The 22,530-nt window shown below is 43.5% G+C and overlaps 2 protein-coding genes across 2 annotated transcripts in view; one reads left to right on the top strand and one right to left on the bottom strand.

The window, feature by feature from the left end:
- Window positions 1-22,530, bottom strand: part of aspscr1 (ASPSCR1 tether for SLC2A4, UBX domain containing) — a 337,421-nt gene that overhangs the window by 261,992 nt on the left and 52,899 nt on the right. The window lies entirely within an intron of this gene.
- The window catches only part of notum1a (notum, palmitoleoyl-protein carboxylesterase a), a 43,695-nt gene continuing 21,770 nt past the window's right edge, over window positions 606-22,530 (top strand). Inside the window, exons 1-6 of the mRNA XM_072558781.1 lie at window positions 606-1,454; window positions 3,667-3,719; window positions 8,585-8,680; window positions 10,217-10,277; window positions 12,579-12,637; window positions 17,462-17,564. Coding sequence (XP_072414882.1) covers window positions 1,090-1,454; window positions 3,667-3,719; window positions 8,585-8,680; window positions 10,217-10,277; window positions 12,579-12,637; window positions 17,462-17,564 — 737 coding nt within the window. The 5' untranslated portion in view covers window positions 606-1,089. The remainder of the gene's footprint in view (window positions 1,455-3,666; window positions 3,720-8,584; window positions 8,681-10,216; window positions 10,278-12,578; window positions 12,638-17,461; window positions 17,565-22,530) is intronic.

The raw sequence follows: 22,530 nt of genomic DNA, 5'->3' as shown, positions 1-22,530 counted from the left end.
GCTGCTGTAGCTGGAACAACACGGAATATCCAAAAATTAAATCTCCCGGGAGAGCGCGGTATATCCCCCTCCCCCCCCCCCCCACCCCTCTCTCTCTCTCTCTCTCTCTCTCTCTGGAAAGACTGGAATCAATCCGCTCTGATCTTTGGGAACACTTAACACGGCGGCAACATCAAAGGGACGGCAATCACTCCCAACCTCCCCCCCAGTCCTGTTTGTTGAGGGGGGTGGGGGAGACGCAACTGGACAGCAACTGCGAGGGGGGAGGAAATCCCCTCCCATTGCCCGACAGCACTCCCCCCCCCCCACCGCACCCCTAATGGGGGAGATCAAAGGCGATTGGGGGAACACCTCAGAGAAGGGCTGTGGGGTGTGTGTGTGGGGGCGGGGGTGTGGGTGATGGTTGGGGAGGGGCTTGTGGGTGGGTGGTGGGGGGGGGGGTTGCTGGCGAGGTGGCGGATGAAAGGGCCCCCACTCTCAAAGACCGCCCAATTTTCTGTTGGCCAGTGCGTTCATTGGCAGGGAGTCAGAGGGAAGATGAAATAAGCGGAGATGGCAATTCAACTCCCCCCTCCCTCCCCCCCCCCCCCCCCCCGCCCCGAGCCATGTTCCCGACCGGAGCAGAGTGTGTGGAGTGAGCTCCCTCAGTATTTAACCAGCGTGGCTTCAGCACTCAGGGGCGGCTCGAGATTCCTCATCCAACTCCAGGGAGCTGCTGTAACAATTGGGGAGAACTTTACTTTAAATCATATCCACCAAGTCGTCTTTTTAAAGAGAAAAGATTTAAACTATTGAGAATAACTATTGGGAGGGGAAAACTACCTCGGCTGGAAAATTGACACGTTTAAATTGTACGATTTTCTGTTTTATTCTGCTTGAGTTCTTTTTTTAAAATTAATTTCAGTTTTTTAAAAATTTAGTTGGGTTTCACTCTCCCTGCGTCAGGGACCAGTGTTTTTTTTTATTATTTTGGTTGGGGTGCTGGAATCCTATCCTGAGACAGCGGGAGTAACCTGAGCGGATTTTGCTTTAAGTGGGTTTTTTTTTTGAGAAAGGGGGAATAGAGAGAGAGAGAGAGTTCTGCAGAGAATGGTCTCCGCTCCGAGCCTGTGGCGCCCGCTGCTCTTCGGCTTCGCCCTGTGTCAGCTCGGCGGCCCCGCCGACACCAGGAAAAGCTGGAAGGGTGCCCGACAGAACTCCCACTACCGCCGGCCCCAAGGGCTCTCTGCCCGGGACAGGAGTCAGCAGCACCAGGCGGCGGCGGCGCCTGAGACCGAGGAGAGTTTCACTTTGGATTTCACCGCGGTTGAAGGGAACATTGATAACTTCATGACTCAGATCAAGAGCCTGGCTCAGTCCCTCTACCCCTGCTCCGTCCAGAAGCTCAACGATGACATGAGACTCCACTTTCTGACCAACTCCTCGGTTACCTGTAACGACGGCACTCCGGCTGGGTAAGGAATTTCAACCCCCACCCCCCCCGCCTGACTGGACCGGTCCCTTCCCCCCCCCCCCCCTCCTAAAAAAAAACCCCACTGACATCTCACATTGTCCGGCAGAGAGGATTTCATTTTAAAAACCAGCCCCTTCAAGCACGACACTCGGCTTCCTTTGAAGACAGGCAGGGCTAGAGAAAAGTTAACTACCACCCCCCCCCAAAAATAAAATGCCCAACTATCTGCACCCCTCCTCAATCAATGATCAAAAGTTCTCAGGGATTGGTTTTTGCTGCTGAAGGGAATCCTGGTGCGAATGACATGTTTTTTCAGATGTATTTTTTTAAAGTCCACTTTATGGATGGAGCTTCTCTCTTTCTCTCTCCCCCACCCCTTCTCTCTCTCTTTCTCTCTCCGACTTCTCTCTCTCTTTCTCTCCCCCTTCTCCACACCACCAACACCCCCCCCCCAACCCTAAAAACCTAAAATCGGAGCTGGAAATTGCTGAAGAACGCGTGGATTCACTCTGCAATGTCCCGAATACAGCAGCTCAGGGCTGTACACGGCCCCGTGTCGCTCACTCGCACCGGGACCCGGCATTCTCCTATATACAACACCCCAAAGGTGACTCCTCCGCACATCCCAGCCTCCTTCCCCAACCTACTAGTCCGTCTGATACTCACATCCCGATCAATTTCACCCCCTCCCTGTGTAAAACTCACATCCTGATCAATTTCACCCCTCCCTGTGTAAAACTCACATCCTGATCAATTTCACCCCCTCCCTGTGTGAAACTCACATCCTGATCAATTTCACCCCCTCCCTGTGTGAAACTCACATCCTGATCAATTTCACCCCCTCCCTGTGTGAAACTCACATCCTGATCAATTTCAACCCCTCCCTGTGTGAAACTCACATCCTGATCAATTTCACCCCCTCCCTGTGTGAAACTCACATCCTGATCAATTTCACCCCCTCCCTGTGTGAAACTCACATCCTGATCAATTTCACCCCTCCCCGTGTAAAACTCACATCCTGATCAATTTCACCCCCTCCCTGTGTGAAACTCACATCCTGATCAATTTCACCCCTCCCCGTGTAAAACTCACATCCTGATCAATTTCACCCCCTCCCTGTGTGAAACTCATATCCTGATCAGTTTCACCCCCTCCCCGTGTGAAACTCATCCTGATCAATTTCACCCACCCCCCTGTGTAAAACTCACATCCTGATCAATTTCACACACAGTCCCACAAACTCTTAGTTCAAACCAGAATTCGGAAAAACAACAGAAAGAGAAGATAACATCCCCCCTTCTCTCTTTAAGACGCACATGACGGTGTGGAATTAACAGAAGCGGCGCATTAAATGAGATTTTTTTCTTTATCACCAAAGCCGAGGGGGGTGGGGCGCAGTTCCTAGATCTTTTCATGTCTTTAGTCATTTTAAATGTGAGAATAATATTTAAAGTGACAAAATTCAGAGCAATGTCGGGTTTTTTTGGAATTGATTGTGTTGGTTTTCGATATATATTTTAAATAAAAGGCGAATTTGAGAGTTCAACAGGTAACAAACATTGAGGTGCTATTACATAGCAATCCAGGATTTGGTTCATTAGGGAGATCCCTAACTTCTCAAATCGCGGGGTGAGAGACTCTCAGCTTCCAGCGACAGGGTGCTACCAGTTTTATAAATTCACCCCCGCCCGTTCTATCAGAGTGTTAACAGCGGCCGAGGTTTAACGTCCCAAAATTCCGGTGACCTTCGTTACTCTGCCACAGCGGGGACACATTCCCTTCTCCAGTTTCGACAAGAGTTAGCGCTTGGGCGGGGGGGCTGATCTCTGACACACAGCTGCACTCTGAGCAATGGCTCACGGGGCAGGCCAGTGACTCCCTACCCCGGGCTCCATCTCTGTCAGCTAACACCCCTCCCTCCGCAGGAGTTTCGCGAAAGAAAAACCCCACCAGATTCCCAACGCAGAAAACCCGAAATCTGGACTTTCTTCAGGTCAGTTCTGATGGAGAGTCATCCGGGCTCACTCTCTCTCTATGGCTGCTGCCTGACTCGCTGGGATCTTCAGCGTCTTTCCTGGTCCAGCCAATGACAAGTTTTGTTTGCCACAGTCCAGCTTAGTTTTTCCGAGGCTTCCGAATAGTTTTTTTTAACACAAAGTGAGCTCTCTCTCTGTCTGTATGTTGCTTTCACTGATTTACCATTACTTTCACAGGTATTATATGAAAGAGTCGAAAGGCAGTAGGCGCTGGTTAATCTTTTTAGAAGGTGAGTTTGGGGCTTTGAATGCAGGTGGATAGATTTCTTAAAGAAAAGCTTTCATTTATATAGCGTTTTCCCCATCCCCAGGCCGTCCCAAAGCACTGCTAGGCAGAGGGATGTTGTGAAGTCAGTCGCTGACATAATACTACTTTTTAGACATTACAGCACTGACATCTGACTTGACGTTTAGTCAAAATAATATTTTTTTCCGAATTTCACTTTATCTATTGGCGTTGGTAATGAGTGAGATCCTGGGGAAATGCGCGAGAGAACAGCAACCTGCTCGGAAACTACGGGAGATCTCAGGAACACTAACATGGAACATCCCTGGTGTTTTTGAAAGGATGCTACTCCCTCTCTTCCAAATTCCTGTTCCGGTGCTTCAGCTTTCCAGCACCTGTAGGGGTTTCCCTTGCAGCTGTCCCTTTCTCCAGGGGATGTCCCCAGGGATTGAATCTAGCCACTCAGCTCCTTATCCTCTGCTGTGTCCCATCACCAACTCCAGTGATTAGATTAGATCTCCTACATTGTGGAAACAGGCCCTTCAGACCAACAAGTCTACACCTCTGAAGAGTAACCCACCCAGATCCATTTCCCTCTGACTAATGCACCTAACACTATGGGCAATTTAGCATGACCAATTCACCTGGCCTGCACATCTTTGGACTGTGGGAGGAAACCGGGGCACCCGGAGGAAACCCACGCAGACACGGGAGAATATGCAAACTCCACACAGACAGTTGCCTGAGGCTAGAATCGAAGTTGGGTCCCTGGGACCGTGAGGCAGCAGTGCTAACCACTGAGCCACTGTGCCGCCCATCCAGACTCTAAAACTATCATGGCAATGGGGAATTTTATATCAGAGAGAATTGAAGATTAATTTGAAGATTAATATTGCTAGAATGATTTGATATAATCGGAAACACAAATTATAAAATCCATCCAGTACTCTTTTTAGTATTAGTATTTTATTTAAACATTGTCTATCAAGGACCCTAGTTCAGACTTCTTCCCTGAAAAGGTATAGTGATTTAACCATCGTGTAAAAAATATGGTGAACTAAAGATTTTCTTCCTCTTCCAGTCAGCAAAATACAACCCTCACAATTACTTCATAATAAAATAGAACAATAAGGAATGGTTGAGGTTATGATTCAGTGCATTGGTGAGGTCTGCAAGTGCTATTCCTGGCACCTGACATTGCTGCTCCCAGGGACACTGTCATAAAATGATACAGCACAAAACAGACCCTTCGGTCCAACTAGTCCATGCAGACCACGTTCCCAAACTAAACTAGTCCCACCTGCCTGTATTTGGTTCATATCCCTCCAAATCGTTCCTATTCATGAACTTATCCAAATGTCTTTTAAACAATGTACTTACATCCACCACTTCCACTTGCAGTTCATTCCACGCATGAACCACTCTGTATATAAAAGTTGCCTCCCATGTCCTTTTTTAAATCTTTCTCCTCTCACCTTAAAATTATGCCTCCTAGTTTTGAACTCTCCTAACTTAGAGGAAAAAAACTTTGGTATTCACCTTATCCATGCCCCTCATGATTTTAGACACCTCTACAAGGCCATCCCTCAACCTTCTACACTCCAGTGAAGAAAAGTCCCAGCCTATCTTAATAATCAAAACCCTCCATTCCTGGCAAAACCTGGACCCAATCTGAACCCAATCCAGTTTAATAACATTAGAACTACACATAGCACTCCTGAAGAGGCCTCATCAATGTCCTGTACAACATGACATTCCAACTCCCATACTCGAAGGCCTGAGCAATGAAGGAAAGCACACTAAATGCTTTCTCAACCATTCTATCCACCTGTGGCACAAATTTTGAAGAATTATGTTCCTAAATCCTTATGTCTCTCTGATCTGAAACACTAATTCCAAGATCATGTTTAAAATGTAAATCCCAACAAGTCCAGTGTATTCTTTACTCCTGGCCTCCATTGGCTCCTATCTCAGCAACATCTGAATCTTAAAATTCTCATCCTCATGTTCAACTTCCATTATGGCTCACTCCTTCAAGCAACAGCAGTCCTCTCATTATAAAGAAAAACAAGTCGGCACCTAGGTCAAGGTCAAGTCACCATAGTCCCACTCTCTCATTAGAGAGATGGCTGGTTTTGAGGTTACCCCAAAGGTCACCATGCCTCAGGTGATGGGTGAGCTTGACAAGACAGGACATTAATGCTAACTTCAGCTAAGATGGGAATTGAACCCATACTCTTGATGTTAACCCACATTTTAAACCAGCCTCTCAGCCAACTAAGCTAACCAACTCCCAAGGTTGCACATATACACCTCTAACGACTTCAGGACATTCTAACCAATTAAGTTATTCTGCTGTCTAACCACTGATGTAATATTGGAATTACATTAACCAAGTTGCAAACAGCAATCTCCCACAGACAACAAAGAGATAATGGTCATCTATTTGACTGGTGATATTAATTGGAAGTATGTACTGATCAGGGTAAGAACTCCATTACATTTCTTCAAATTAGCCAAAAGCAGTACCTCCAACAGTACAGCACCCACTCAGTGCTGCACTGTAATGCTGGCCTTTACTTTTGCACTCAAATCTTTGGAGTAATCCTCTCACAACCCTCTGAGCCAACGGTGAAGGTGCTGCCTACTGAACCCTGGTAGATCTCAATTCCATCCTCTTGTGCAACCCAGATTTTAATTGTTCCTCTACTGGTGGCTGTGCCTTCATTTGTCTGGGCCCCTGAATCTGGAATTCCTTCCCTAAACCTTTCTGCCTTTCCACCTCTCCCAATTCCTTTAAGAACATTAAAATCCAAATCTCTTATCATCCACCTGACATCTCCTATGTGACTCAGGGTGAACATTTGTTCAGTAATATTCCTGTGAAATGTTTCTGGCTGCTTTATTTTGTATCATTGCTAAATGAATGTAAGTTTTTGCTGTAAGTTAAAATCAAATCTCCTCATTCCAGTTTTCTTCCATTATCCTTCTGGTCATTTATGAATTATTCAAGGGAATAATTTGGAAAAGTGCATTTGTCCATTTTTAGCTGGATACTGAATGATAGCGATTTGATGGAGAGAGTGCAAATCCTTTTGAGTGTATGGTACAACTTAAGTTGAACCCTTCAAACTCCTTCCTAGCTTTCTATTTTGTGAATTTCTAATTCAATGTGAATCCAGTCCATCTGCCCCTGAATAACCCAGGAATACTTAGGTCTACTATTGATTCCATTGCAACATTAAGCATTCACCTCAGCATAAACTACATCTCACACAGTCCCTCCATGAGTCTATCACTATTAGTGACACTGGTGGAAATAGTTTGATGAGGTAAAGTTAAGAGCAACAAAAATGATTTGGTATGATGTCAAAGCAATCTGGGCTATGCAAAAGTTTCCTGCTATGTTTTTGCAATAATATGGGGAATGGAAGCATGGATGTGGGTATTTAGATGTAAAATGGAATGTAATAAATTTGGTAATTTTCTAGCATCAGAAAATTGCCATGAAATCTTTTAGATTGCTGTAAACATTCAACTACTTTAAGTTTCTTCAAAAAGGCGACCTGCAGTCCCATCTGGTCTGGCCTCTATGTGACTCCAGTTTGATTCTTTGTGTCCTTCGTATGACCAGTGATTGGCGATAAATACAACTTACTTTGTGTTACCCATAACCCCTACTCCTCAAAACATCTAATGCTAGAAGTAGTTTCTGTAATTGAGGGGAGCAATTTACAGAGATAGCAGGCCTGATTTTAACCCTAAGTGAATGGGGTTTAATTGAATTAAAATTGCATGGATCTTGTTCAATGTCAGAAAGCACTGCATATCAGGGGCATTAATAAAACATTAGTCTTTTCAGATTTGGTACTGGGGATATTTTAACGCATCTGTTGTCATTGTTAATTTAGAGTTTTAAAGTTTATTTATTTTGGCATGTTTTTGTAAAATTTGCCAGTGAACTTATAATTACCTCAATATATTACATTTATTGTATTAATTTTGTGCCACTTTGAGGAGAGAATTTGGAACCATTGGTTTGACACTGATAATGAGTTGTAGATTTCAGAGCTATACATTTAGATTAGATTAGATTAGATTACTTACAGTGTGGAAACAGGCCCTTCAGCCTAACAAGTCCACACTGACCCGCCGAAACACAACCCACCCAGACCCCATTCACTTTGTAAATAAAATCTACAGCTCTATGAAGATTGACTTCTGGTCTCCTCCTTCACCAACTGGCTGTCAGAGGTTTTATAATGTACCAGCTCGTTTCTGACCCATATGAATTGAGATATGCAGGGGCTTCCTCTCTCTCGGTGGCTTGTTTGGGGATTTGCTCCCAAGGTGTTGTTCTGCTTTATCGTTTGCGTGTGCTTACAAATGGCTCCTATTTTCAAAATTTTCTCCCAGATTTTCCGCAGTATTTTTCTTTTAGTCCCATTTTCTATTTCACCTCCAACCTGTCCTGACAGATGCCCTGATACTTTGATGTCTTTTAGTTGCCTCATTGATCATCACACTTGATCATGATCATCACACTTCACTCAACAGGATTCTAAACAAAACCTTGTTGGGCCATTCCTCCTCTTCCTGACCTTCCCCATCTGCTTTTTGTTCATGAGTAAATGTCTGACTTGTCTTCCAGTCCTAGTCCCAATCAAATGTTTAAACTAAGCTATTAATCTGCCTTTTCTTTTTTTTTTGATCCTGAAGGATTTGTTAGTTTTTATTCATGGACATCTACAGTATTTATAGACTATTCATATTTCTGGAGTGCAGAATTGGTATGTTTCTAATCCGTAGATGTCTCATGCTGACTGTCCTATTCAATCTTGAATGTGCTGTTTGCCTCTGTTCTCCCAGGGGGCTGGTACTGTTTCAGCAAAGAGAACTGTGACACGCGATATGACACCATGCGCCGGTTAATGAGCTCCACCAACTGGCCTCGAAGTAAAACAGGTTGGTATTAGAAATTATGGTTTGGACGCTGCGCTATTGTTCACGCAACAGAGAGAAAACATTTCAGTCGAATAAAGCATTAGAATAATCATTTCCAAAGTCATTAGATCTGGGCATTCAGTGGGTGATGTCACCAAAGTCCTGCAGAAGTATACCATAGTCATTTGCTATTTGCTAAGATATTGGCAGTTCATAGACTACATCACTGTACTCCTGTAATCTTTTTGAAAAATGCCCAAAATCATGTCATGTATTTAGATGCTCCACTGAAGCACCTTTGGAATTTTCACAATGTTAACATCTAATGCTGTAGATGTTAAGGACACTATATAAGTGCAATCTGTTGCTATTGTATACATTTCAGGCAGACTGCTTTGGGACTTGGATGGGATAAAGGACTAATCATTCATTTCTTTTCCTCCACTCTGCCCTCCCATATTATATCTGTCTGGCTAAAGTGCCAATGAGATGGGATTTAAAAAAGTCATTTTTCTTTTTCCAAGGACTCCTCTTGAAATTTTCTTGGAGAGTCACTTTGTGATTTTCAGGTGACTTTTTCCGGTTTTCACAGGCTCCTTCTCCACTGATGACAGACAAAATCACATTCCTTTCCATAGTTAGCATATGGGGTAATTGGACTTGCACAGGAGCAGGATTAGATGAACTCATCAAATTTCTCAATAATCATCACCTTTCCATTAAACTTAAAGCAACAAAGCACAATAAAGTTCAAAATAATAAAGCACGATAAAGCACAAAAAGGCATTAAGTTCCAAGACACCACAGTATTTAAACTGGCATAAGACAACAGGCATGGGTTAGCAACAAATTAAAGCACAACACCATGATGCTAGATACTCAAAATAAGTACAAAGTGCTGGAGAAATTCAGCAGGTCTGGCAGAATCCATGGAGAAGGAAATAGAGTTAACGTCTGGAATCCAATATGATTCTTCTGGGCAATATGAAGATGATTTTTCTGATTGCTTGTTCCTGTGATTGAAGTTTCCCGTGTAGTTTGGAGCTTCACAGGGTGGAGTTGCCTGCCACTTCCATGCATTTTGAACATTAACAATAAGGGTTTAGCAACGTCCTTGAATCAGTCAGCCTAATTTCTAATGGCTAGAGACCACCACAGAAAGCTATCCATAATTTAACGCAGATTGACTTAATTGGCAATTTCACTGAGAGATACTATAAAAATTGAAAAATTTCCCATGAACATTTGCAGATTAACTATTCATTTGTAACTGAAATTCCTATATTTTAGCTGAAAATGATTATTCTAATGCTTGCTCCACATTCCATAATCATTTTACATACTAGGAATCCCAACCCAAATTCTTCAAATATTGAAGTAACTGTCCTAGTATGTACTCTCAATATGCAACAAAATTGACTGTGGATCCTTTATATCTCTGACAAGTCAAAATCCTGGTTTCCCTCAAAATATTTCATGAAATTTAAAAGAAATGTGTGTATTCAAATTCACATTAAGCTCATAGACCTGATGTTTCTGGGTCTTTTCTTTCATCAGGAACTGGAATCCTGTCTCCTCAGCCAGAAGAAAATCCTTACTGGTGGAACGCTAATATGGTGTAAGTTTTGGTCAACTCAAACAATTTGGAACCAAATTTGGAAAAGTTATGATGTCTGAATATGGAACATAATAATAGAAAATTTTAAACTAATTCACTTGACGGCTCATAAAAATGCGACACCTGGTTTAAGATTGAATGTCTAAACCCATGCCCCTCAACCATCTCCATGGTCAAGAACAACAACTGAATGGGAAGATCACAACCATCAAATTCTCCTTCAAGTCACACACCACCCTCCTGACTTGGAAATATATCATTGTTCCTTGTTAGGTCAAACCTCTGGACTTCCATATATATTAGGACAGAGGGAGAACTTACAACATACAATCTACAGCGGTTCAAGAAGCTGACTCATCACAGTCTTTCATGGGGCAAAGTAGAGTTTGTTGGCTGGGCCAGCTTTTATTCCCCATCCCTAATTGTCCTTGAGAAAATGGTGGTTAGCTCCTTTCTTGGACTGTTGTGGTCCATGGAGGGCAGACATTCTCACAGTGCTGCTAGGTAGGTGGGTTCAGGAACTTGGCGGAAATCATGAAGGAAAAACAGGATAGTTCCAAATCAGGAAAGTGTGTGGCTCGGAGGGGAACTTGCAGGTAAGTGGTGATGCTCCCATGTATCTGCTGCCCTTGTCCTTCGAGTCAGTAGAGGTTGGAAGGCGATGTTGAAGAGGATTTGGGGAGTTGCTGTGGTGCATCTTGTGAATGGTACACAATGCTCAGACCGTGTGTCAATGGTGGACGGACTGAACTGAAGGTGGTGAATGGAATGCTAATCAAGTGGGCTGATTTGTCTTGGATGGTGTCAAACTTCCCGAGAGTGTTTCATTCCTGAAGAAGGGCTTATGCCCGAAACGTCAATTCTCCTGCTCCTTGGACGCTTCCTGACCTGCTGCACTTTTCCAGCAACACATTTTTCAGCTGTTTCCCAAGATTACCAGCAAAGCTAACATCCCATGGATGTGTGAAAAATTATACAAACTGCAGGAGTCTTGATATCTCCTATGCTGGATCAATCAATCAGTCAAAGTTAGGGGAGGAGTGAATACAAGTGACTGAAGTACTCTTGGATCAAGAGGGAAAATATGAAGTGGCATTCCTACTTGTAATTACAGTTTAGCCTTTCCCACGTGAACCATGGCTTTGGATAAGCTGGAGTTCATTGTCAAATTTGAAACATCTCCTGGGGCAATGGTGGCATCCCTGCCATGAGGAAAACGTTCTGGATTTGTGTATCACCCCAGGATTCGATGGCCAAGGAAGCTGCATTTATAAGCAGATTGATTATGAACCTATAAACCCTTCCAATACATGCCAATGGCAGGCGGTCAGAGCAGGAAAATTCCTGGTCAACTACATGACAGGAATAACACTGGAACCTCCACCATCACAATCCATAGCCCTGGACTACAACATGTATATAAAAGTCATTGCAACCTGGGCTCCATGAGTGAACTGCAACATACAATCACCACTGTAGTAAGTCAGCTTGGTACACTGACTGGATAGGCACATAGAAAGGATGGCTAGTTGGGGCTTTTTCATACCCCATCAAGTATTTGCACCTCTGGGTGATGCTGTGCGTAAAGGAAGAACATGAGGAAAATTTTGAACAACGTGGTAATGTTAAATCTGGGGAAGTTAAATAATTGCATAGAACCACATTATATGTATCAGCACTGACTTCACTAGTCCCATCTAAGGAACTGAGTAATGAATGTGCTTGTTCTTTTACTGATGTTATGATTCTTATGTTGGGATTGAGATCATATTAGTTTATTCTAACTAGAACTATCCGCAAAAAGGTAGGCAACACACAAAAGTATGCCATGTAATCATTCCAGTAACTCCTGTGCATTTGTCAAACCACACTGTGCATTATATATATAGCATAAGTACAGGCTGGGAGTTATAATCTCCTGCACCATTCCCCCTGATTTGCAGGTTATTTTTCTGCCACTGTCATTCACCACACACCATCTCGGGTAGAAGACAGTGCTGACATGCTCCTTGATCTCACACAGACCTACCTCTGATCCTTTAGAAAGTTTAAGAGACCAGGGTGAATGGCTCCCTCCCTGTTGTGAAGGTCCTGAGAGGCCTGGTTCCCTGTGATGCCCTTGAAGTCTATTGGCAAATCCAGGACTGGCGTTGTTGGATTATCGTAGGCATGAAAAAGTCTTTTCCAATTTCTCCCATCCAGAAGAAACTTGTGCAATTCTGTGTGACACTAAGAATTATATTTCTACTCAAATAATAATATCTGGCACATTGATTAATTGCACATTTTTTCCTCTTTCAGTTTTATCCCTTATTGCTCAAGTGACGTCTGGAGTGGAGCATCCCAGAAATCTGAGAAAAGTATGTTCTGGTTTGGTTCTATGTTGTTTTAAGCAGAATGTATCTCTATCAAATTTATGTAGGTTTCTCAAATGAATAAGTTCATTACTTGGAGTGACACTAAGCTATACACATGTGGAAGGTCCTAGTCTGATAGTTGAATTCAGTTGACTGACTATGTCCAGGACAGTGACATGGACATTACAGATCACCATAGTGCCTGTAACTAAAGTTCCAACACTTGATTGTTGTTGAGTTACCAGAATTTGAAAACCTGCATGCATTGGGGCAGAATCTGATTTACTTATTATGCCTCTGAGGTCCAGTAGCTTACCAATGGTCACTGAGCTGAATGACACTTTTGATGTGGTATTGGAGGATCTGTGAATTTAGCTAATTGAACCAAACAAGCTTACAGTCAAAAGTAAACAATCTAACCATTTAAATAAGAAGGATGGCAGCGGTACCAGTGACCAGAAGTCTGTCTTGCCATAAAGACCTGACTGGTTTTCTAATGCCATTTAAGAAAAGAAACCTACAGTTCTGATCCCAACAGGTCAGTAGAAATGCCGTCTGAAGTGACCTGAAGGTTACCTGGTTGCCATCACTTTCTGGCTAACAACTGTTACTTTTACCAGTGTCACTTGTACTAAAACATTTGTCAGACTTGCACAGGTTTTTGTTGGAGCAATCTATGATTAATCCCATTAATCTATGATTAATCCCATTAATCCCATTAATCCCATTAATCTATGATTAATCCCATTAATCCCATTAATCTATGATTAATCCCATTGCCCTGCTGTCTTCCCCACCACTCTGCTCTTTCTTTGCTTCAAATTTATATTCCCTCCTTCCCTTTTAAAGGTGCAATGGCCTTTGTCTTAATAACTCCCTTTGGTAAAATATCTTTCTTTGTAAACAAAGTTTTCTTAAACTTTTCTCCGTTTTATTTCAGTTTTAACTAGACTAGGTATGTAAGTTAGGAGAAAGTGAGGACAGCAGATGCTGGAGATCAGAGCTTAAAAATGTGTTGCTGGAAAAGCACAGCAGGTCAGGCAGCATCAAAGGAACAGGAGAATCGACGTTTCGGGCATAAGCCCTTCTTGAGGAATGAGGAGGGTGTGCCAAGAAGGCTAAGATAATAGGTAGGAAGGAGGGACTTGGGGGAAGGGCATTAGGAATACGATAGGTGGAAGGAGGTTAAGGTGAGAGTGATAGGCCAGAGAGGGGGTGGGAGCGGAGAGGTCACGGAGAAGATTACAAGTCAAGAAGGCGGTGCTGAGTCTGAGGGTTGGGACTGAGAAAAGGTGGGGGGAGGGGAAATGAGAAAGCTGGAGAAATCTGCATTCATCCCGTGTGGTTGGAGGGTTCCTTTTCCCCTTTACCTGCTGCGCTTTTCCAGCAACACATTTTTAAGCTTTCGGTATGTAAATTAGCTCGCTGAGCTTGAAGGTTTGTTTTCAGATATTTCATCGTCATACTAGGGAACATCATCAGTGAGAGTCTCTGGTGAAGCACTGGTGGTATGTCCCATCTCACTATTTATAGGTCGAGGTTTCTTAAGGCGGATGATACCATTTCCGATTTTTTTCAAGGTAAAGTAGATAGGATCTAAATTGATGTGTTTAATTAATGGAGTTCTGGTTAGAATGCCCTGCCTCTAAGAATTCTCGTGTGTGTCTTTGTTTCGCCTGTCCTCAGATGTTGGGTATTTTTTTTGGTGGAAGGGGATGATTCGATTAGATTCCCTACAGTGTGGAAACAGGCCCTTTGGCCCAACCAGTCCACACCGACCCATTTCCCTCTGACTAATGCACCGAACACTACGGGCAATTTAGCATGGCCAATTCACCTGACCTGCACATCTTTGGACTGTGGGAGGAAACCCACGCAGACACGGGGAGAATGTGCAAACTCCACACATACAGTCGCCTGAGGCTGGAATCGAACCTGGGACCCTAGTGCTAACCACTGAGCCACTGTGCCGCCCCCACTGTTGTTCCAGTCAAAGTGGTGTCCTTCTTTGTCTATATGTATAGAAACTAGTAATAGTGGGTCGGGTCCTTTGGTGGGCAGTTGGTGACAAAATGTCTGAAAAAAAACCTTCAGGCTCAGCGAGCTAACTTACATACTTAGCATCAACCTGAGCTACAAACCTTCTCAAAAAAATGCTTTAAATACACTCTCCCCATTCACTATACTAAAACTCTTCAATTTTTAAAATTGAACATTAAATTTCGTTTATCCAGCTTTACCTCAGTCGATAAAGTGCTGTAACTCTTGATCACCATTGCTATCTAAAGACCTTTCTTAAAGGTTGGTGTGCATGAACGTTTTCATATTAATCACTTGTGGGACATGGGTGTTGCTGGCTGGTCAGCATTTATTGCCCACCCTTAGTCGTTCTTGAGAAGGTGGTGGTGCTGAAAATGTGTTGCTGGAAAAGCACAGCAGGTCAGGCAGCATCCAAGGAGCAGGAGAATCAACTTTTCGGGCATGAGCCCTTCTTCGGGAATGAGGAAAGTGTGCCAAGCAGGCTAAGATAAAAGGTAGGGAGGAGGGACTTGGGGGAGGGGCGTTGGAAACGCGATAGGTGGAAGGAGGTTAAGGTGAGGGTGATAGGCCGGAGTGGGGGTGGGGGCGGAGAGTTCAGGAAGAAGATTGCAGGTTAGGAAGGTGGTGCTGAGTTCAAGGGTTGGGACTGAGACAAGGCGGGGGGAGGGGAAATGAGGAAACTTGAGAAATCTGAGTTCATCCCTTGTGGTTGGAGGGTTCCTAGGCGGAAGATGAGGCGCTCTTCCTCCAGCCGTCGTGTTGCTATGGTCCGGCGATGGAGGAGTCCAAGGACCTGCATGTCCTTGGTGGAGTGGGAGGGGGAGTTGAAGTGTTGAGCCACGGGCTGGTTGGGTTGGTTGGTCCGGGTGTCCCAGAGGTGTTCTCTGAAACGTTCCGCAAGTAGGCGGCCTGTCTCCCCAATATAGAGGAGGCCACATCGGATGCAGCGGATGCAGGAAATGATGTTTGTGGAGGTGCAGGTGAATTTGTGGTGGATATGGAAGCATCCCTTGGAGCCTTGGAGGGAAGTAAGGGGGGAGGTGTGGGCGCAAGTTTTGCATTTCTTGTGGTTGCAGGGGAAGGTGCCGGGAGTGGAGGTTGGGTTGGTGGGGGGGGGTGGACCTGACGAGGGAGTCACGGAGGGAGTGGTCTTTTTGGAATGCTGATAAGGGAAGGGAGGGAAATATATCCCTGGTGGTGGGGTCCGTTTGGAGGTGGCGGAAATGACAACGGATGATACGATGTATATGGAGGTTGGTGGGGTGGTAGGTGAGGACCAGTGGGGTTCTGACCTGGTGGCGATTGGAGGGGCAGGGCTTAAGGGCAGAGGAACAGGAAGTGGAGGAGATGCAGTGGAGACCATCGTCGATTACGTCTGAGGGGAAATTGCGGCTTTGAAGAAGGAGGCCATCTGGGTTGTTCGGTATTGGAACTGGTCCTCCTGGGAGCAGATGCAGCAGAGATGAAGGAATTGGGAATATGGGATGGCGTTTTTACAGGCGGCAGGGCAGGAGGAGGTGTAGTCTAGGTGGGGAGTTGGTCGCCCGAGATAGAAATGGAGAGGTCTAGGAAGGGGAGGGAGGAGTCTGAGATGGTCCAGGTAAATTTGAGGTTGGGGTGGAAGGTGTTGGTAAAGTGGATGAACTGTTCAACCTCCTCGTGGGAGCACGAGGCAGCGCTGATACAGTCATCGATGTAGCGGAGGAGAAGGTGGGGGGTGGTGCCAGTGTAGCTGCGGAAGATGGACTGTTCCACATATCCTACGAAGAGGCAGGCATAGCTGGGGCCCATGTGGGTCCCCATGGCTACTCCTTTGGTTTGGAGGAAGTGGGAGGATTGGAAAGAGAAGTTGTTCAGAGTGAGGACCAGATCGGTCAGTCGAAGGAGGGTGTCCTGTGTCACCAGACCATAGCAACACGATGGCTGGAGGAAGAGTGCCTCATCTTCTGCCTAGGAACCCTCCAACCACAAGGGATGAACTCAGATTTCTCCAGTTTCCTCATTTCCCCTCCCCCCACCTTGTCTCAGTCCCAACCCTCAAACTCAGCACCACCTTCCTAACCTGCAATCTTCTTCCTGACCTCTCCGCCCCCACCCCCTCTCCGGCCTATCACCCTCACCTTAACCTTCTTCCACCTATCGCATTTCCAACGCCCCTCCCCCAAGTCTCTCCTCCCTACCTTTTATCTTAGCCTGCTGGACACACTTTCCTCATTCCTGAAGAAGGGCTCATGCCTGAAACGTTGATTCTCCTGCTCCTTGGATGCTGCCTGACCTGCTGCGCTTTTCCAGCAATACAGCTCTGATCTCCAGCATTTGCAGTCCTCACTTTCTCCTAGAAGGTGGTGGTGAACTACCTTCTTGAACTGCTGCAGGCTGTATGCTGTTATGTTGGGGAGGGTATTCCAGGATTTTGACACAGGTTGGATTTGATGCCACTCAATGACGAATAGCTACTAGCAGTCACTAGGAAAAGGTCAAGTAGGAAAATTTGGCCATTAGTACCCTGCACTAGTCAGTACCTTCAGGAGAGAGAGAGGAGGCAGACTCTGCTGTAACACCCAGAGGAAACCCACACTGACACAGGGAGAATGTGCAAACTCCACACAGACAGTCACCCGAGGCTGGAATTGAACCTGGGACCCTGATGCTGTGAGGCAGCAGTGCTAACCACTGTGCCGCTGCCGCTGGTGTTCCAGTTAAAGTGGTGTCCTCCTTAGTCTGTATGTATAGAAACTATTCCATTGTGGTATGCACTCACCAATCAATGCTTATTGTTTGTTGTAGGTGCCTATGCTTTCATGGGAGCGCTGATAATACAAGAAGTTATCAAAGAGCTGTTGACTAAAGGTCTGGAAAATGCAAAGATTCTCCTTCTAGCTGGAACCAGGTATGGTGCTTGGGTTTTCAGGGTCCCAATCCTGAGACCCCTTCTCTTAGAAATGTGCTATGGTATGATTAAATGTTCCTTGAGTTAAAAGTGAATTACATGCAGAAAATTGTATTCAGTCCCTGCAATGGGAATGATGTTGGTTGGATTCAGACCTACTTTGGAACTCTCACACCACCCAAGGTCATTCGAGATTAAATTCCATTCCATTGTAGCAACTTGATAAGATGAAATGAGGTTGTGGATTGACTAATCATTGTTGTAAATCAATGAGTTAACAATATTTTCTTTTACCATTTCTTTCTATCAACCTTCTTCAATGTTTGCCCCTTCTGTAAGTTTTGAACTATTAGCTTCGGAAATAAGCATAATCCCACTGCTTTGTTCTCGCAGCTAATTGGCTCTACTTCATGCTGAAGTTCAGACAGGAAATGTTGATGAGTTTTTTTATCCAATAATCACCCAGCTAACCTAAATATCTGTATATGGTAAAAAGGGATATGGAGCCAAGCAGGTACGTGGATGGTGTTAAGACACAGATCTACTGTGAGCTCACTTGGAGAAGAGCAGAACCTGGTCAGAGGGTTAATGGCTCTGCTCCTGTTTGTATAGTCACACTTCCAATAATCATCCAAATAGAAAACAGAAGTGAGAGAGCTGAATGGTTTCTTACGTTCTAGCTTGAGACAAGATTTTGCAAACTGTCTTTTTTTTCTTTCTTGTCTAAAGTTTGGTAATTTAGTATGTTGGGTTAAATTAAAATTCATCCTGCTAATGATTACTTGCTTACTCATTGCCACAGCCAGTTTAAGTGTTAGATGAGCTCACCATTACTGCTTTTCTCATTTACACTGTTAGTTAGATCAGTACTTATGATGCTATCAGGCCACTTATGTTCCAATGTGCCACAAATCAACCTCCCCAAGCTGGGATAAAACAGTGCTATTGAATTGTCACAGGGGGATTGTGGAATAGAATAGATAACTTGGTAAATATTCTTTCCTTATTCTTACACTTTTAGCAACCTTGTAGTTTCAGTGTGTAGGATTTCTTAAATCATCTTTGCCCGGGAGAGTACGCAATTTGCTGTGTAGAAGCGGGCTCTATGTTTCTCAGAAATCATGATTTTCGCTGACCCAGATGTCCCGCCACATATTCCTGACAATTCTGTCCCTTCTCCTTGCAGCACAAACATTTAACAAATTGAGAAATTGTTCAGCAGAGGCAGCGTAAGCAAAACAAAATACAGACAGGAGGCTGAAAGCTTTGCTGCAAGTTGCTGGCTTAAAATTTCTTTCCATTGCATGAAGAGACATAGAAAAGCTGTGATGAAATTAAATGATCCTATAATCGCAGTCAGGCAACAACGGAGGCACACATTAACTGCTAAGTATTCTGATATGGTGCATAAACACAGCAGTTCGCCACTCAACCCCTCTTGTCTGTTTCACTATTCAATTAGATCAATGTCAATCTATATCTTTACTCTATCCATCTTCCTTGGTTTCTCTAGAATGTAGAAGATTAAGGGGTGATCTGATCAAAGTCTTCAAGATATTAACAGAAAAAGACAGGGTAGGTAAAGAGAAAGTATTTCTAGTGGTTGGGGATTCTAGAACTAGGGGTCTTAGTCTAAAAATTGGGGCCAGGCAATCAGGAGAGATGTTAGGAAGCACTTCTACACCCAAATGGTGGGAGAGGTTTGGAACTCCCATCCACAAATAGCAGTTGATGCTACATCAGTGGTTAGTTTTAAATCTGAGAGAGATTTTTTTTATTGAGCAAAGGTATTAAAGCATCTGGGTCAAAGGCAATTATATGGAGTTAGGCCACAGATCAGCCATGATCTCATTGAATCGAGGTACATGTCTAAGGGACAGAAAGTTCTGGGCCTGTCCCTACATACTGTATTCATTAAAATGCTTCTATATCAAAAAGATCCAAGTCACACATCAAACAGATGTATAAAGGAACAAAGGTAGCTCCCAGGAACATAAAATATTGGAATCAGGAAGTTTTGAGAATCTTAGCTGGCGCCTTTGTTGCCTTTCTAAGCGCTGAACATTGTTGTTTAAAAAAGAACATATGACAAGACATAATACATTTTGACCTTATTAAAATTGTGCATGTTTTAAGAACCTTGCTACAGGATATTTGCTATTGTAAAGAGTAGGTTGAAGTGTTCATCTCTTACTTGGAAAAATAATGTGGAGGTGCTGGTGTTGGACTGGGGGGGACAAAGTCAGAAGTCACACACCAGGTTTATTTGAAACCACAAGCTTTAGGAGCGCAGCCCCTTTGTCAGGTGATGAATGAGCAGTTCTCTGAAATTTTGTGATTTCAAATAAACCTGGCGTTGTGTCACATCTGACTTTGGAAAAATAAATTCAGGCACTCATTCAAGATACAAAACCAAAATGTCTGTAAATTTCACCATCACATTTGCAAAATAGGCGAAAGGTTATAACTTTTAAGCCTGAAGGACAATTGTGTTGTGGCATCAGCAACCTTTTGAAGGAATGTTTTGTGAGAACTGATCAAATCAGTTTGCTGAAATCGCCCTGGAAAGAGCAAGAAAGTAGGGGTAGCACATGGCCTTAGTGTTAACATTATCAGTAGGGACAGTGCAGCTTCTGTATAGTAATTGAAATATGTAGAAAAGACTCACTAACGGTGCCCTGAAACTTGTTCCTGTATTCAATGAGCAAAATATAATTCTCTTTGCTTGCTTTGGCAGAGTTAATGATCTATGTGCCACAGGAAAGGGCAGCATATTAAAACCTCAATGTGTTCATACAGTGTGACTAAAGACACTTTTATGGTTTGATGCACATTTACCAAATCAAATAGAAAATAATTCCATGGAAATTAGATACAATGGAAACATACTAGTGACCGCTGTAATATCCTTGTAGATCCTAGAGGTTTAATGGTTTTTCTCTTCCTTCATCATACTGATGTGACTGAGGTTAGTAATTAAACAGAGTAGTTTTATTCAAGTCTACATTCTCAATGCTATGTGACTCTCACTGTTGATGTTCAAATCCTCTGTGCCATCTAACTTTAACCTTGAGTACAGAACAGTTAATCTAACACAGAAATATAGTTGCGCTTCTATTACCATCATTCTCTGATACTGCAAATTGTGACTTGGGGGCATACTTTGTAGCTTTTAATTGGTTAGAATACTTTGGCAACATGGCATCAGCTGTTCCAAGAAGTGAACACTTTGCTCTTGCATCTGATATTGTAACTCACTGCACTGCCAAATCAAAAAATGAGAAACCGACGTTGATCAAATTAGACATGACGCAAACCAACAACTAAAATGTGACTGCAGCCAAGTGAGGATCGGTGACTAAATATACCTAAGTAAAAACCACCAAGCGGATAAGGAAGAGAGCAGGAAGGAGCATGTATAAGGAATGGATTTCTAATTACATGCGATATCAATTCTTCAAAAAGTAGACTAGGAAAATGTTTCACTTTAAAGGGAGGAAAGACTTTTTACAGTGTATTCAAGACTGTTTTCTATGTTACTAGTCCAGCAAAGTACACTTATTTGATCTGTTCATGTGTAATGAAATGGAGCAAGTAGGCCACATCAAGTTAGGGGTGCATTTGGGAAGTGGTGACCACAATATAATTAAGTTCAATACAAGAAAAATAAAGAGCAAGAAAAGTGACAGGCATATGTATTTGACTAGGGAAAAAAAAACAAATTATACCAAGATTAAAAGGGACGTGGCCTTGATTAAAGGGAATGAAAAATTGGCAAACATAACTGTACTTAACAGGAAATATTTAAACAGGAGACAGAAAGAGTACAAATTAACTATATTCCAGTAAGGCAAAAAGGATGTGTATCGATGATTAGTAGGAAAAGCAGGCCGCTAAGAGATGAAGAGACTAGTTTGTAGTGGTGTGTGAGGGAATGGCAGAAATAGTGAATAATTCATCTTTGCTTTCACAGAGGAGCTAGTACTGGGATTACACATCTAGATGAGGTGGGGTTGGAAAGTTGGTGGAGATTATAGTTTAAAGAGAAATGACATGAAACAGTTATTCTAAACTTAAGACAGACAAATCATAGAGATGTGATGGATTTCACCTGCAGATCCAGAAGAAAGTTAGGAAGGAAATGACTGAGGAGTCTGACTATAATTTTCTGATGAGTTAGAGTCGTACAGCATGGAAACAGACCCTTCGGTCCAACTAGTCCATGCCGGCCATGTTCCCAAACTAAACTAGTTCCATATTGGTTCTGCACTTGGCTCATATCCCTCCAAACCTCTCCTATTCATGTACTTATCCAAATGTACTTTAAATGTTGTAACTGTACCTGCATCCACCACTTCCTCTGGCAGTTTATTCCACACACAAATCACTCTCCGTGTAAAGGATTTGCCCCTCATGTCGTTTTTAAATCTTGCTTCTCTCACCTTAAAAATATAACTGTTGGTTTTGAACTTCCCCACCTTTGGGAAACGACCCTTGCTATTCATCTTGTATGGCCCTCATGATTTTATAAACCTCGAGAAGGTCACCCCCTCAACCTCCTATACTCCAGTGAAAAATATTCCAATCTTTCAAGTCTATTTTTGTAGCACAAAGAAACAAAGGGAATGTGTCCACAGAGACAGAGAGACGGGAATGTGGGCTGGTCATCCGGGAGTTATGTTTCTCCTTCTCTCATGTTGTTTATTTACTGCACCTGAGTTACAGTTCTTAAACCGTTAAATCCAGAAGGTGGAAAACAAGAATGGGGGTAAAAGGAAGTTTCTTTTGACTGGAAGAGCCTTGTCCCGTTAGGCATTTATTCGTGAACTATAGTATCTTGCATTTAAGGCAGTGCTTTCTAAATATTTTCCCTCTGTGACTCCATTTCAAGACTTTGCCAATCGTCATGCTTATTGAAACAGTGAGAACTTAGAGACTGGGGTTCAGGGAAATTAGGTGGATGGGT

This window comes from Chiloscyllium punctatum, chromosome 39 (genome assembly GCF_047496795.1).
Source record: "Chiloscyllium punctatum isolate Juve2018m chromosome 39, sChiPun1.3, whole genome shotgun sequence".
Classification (NCBI taxonomy): Eukaryota; Metazoa; Chordata; class Chondrichthyes; order Orectolobiformes; family Hemiscylliidae; genus Chiloscyllium; species Chiloscyllium punctatum.
Note: the sequence above shows the minus strand (reverse complement) of the source record. Positions and strands in the feature narration are given on the sequence as shown.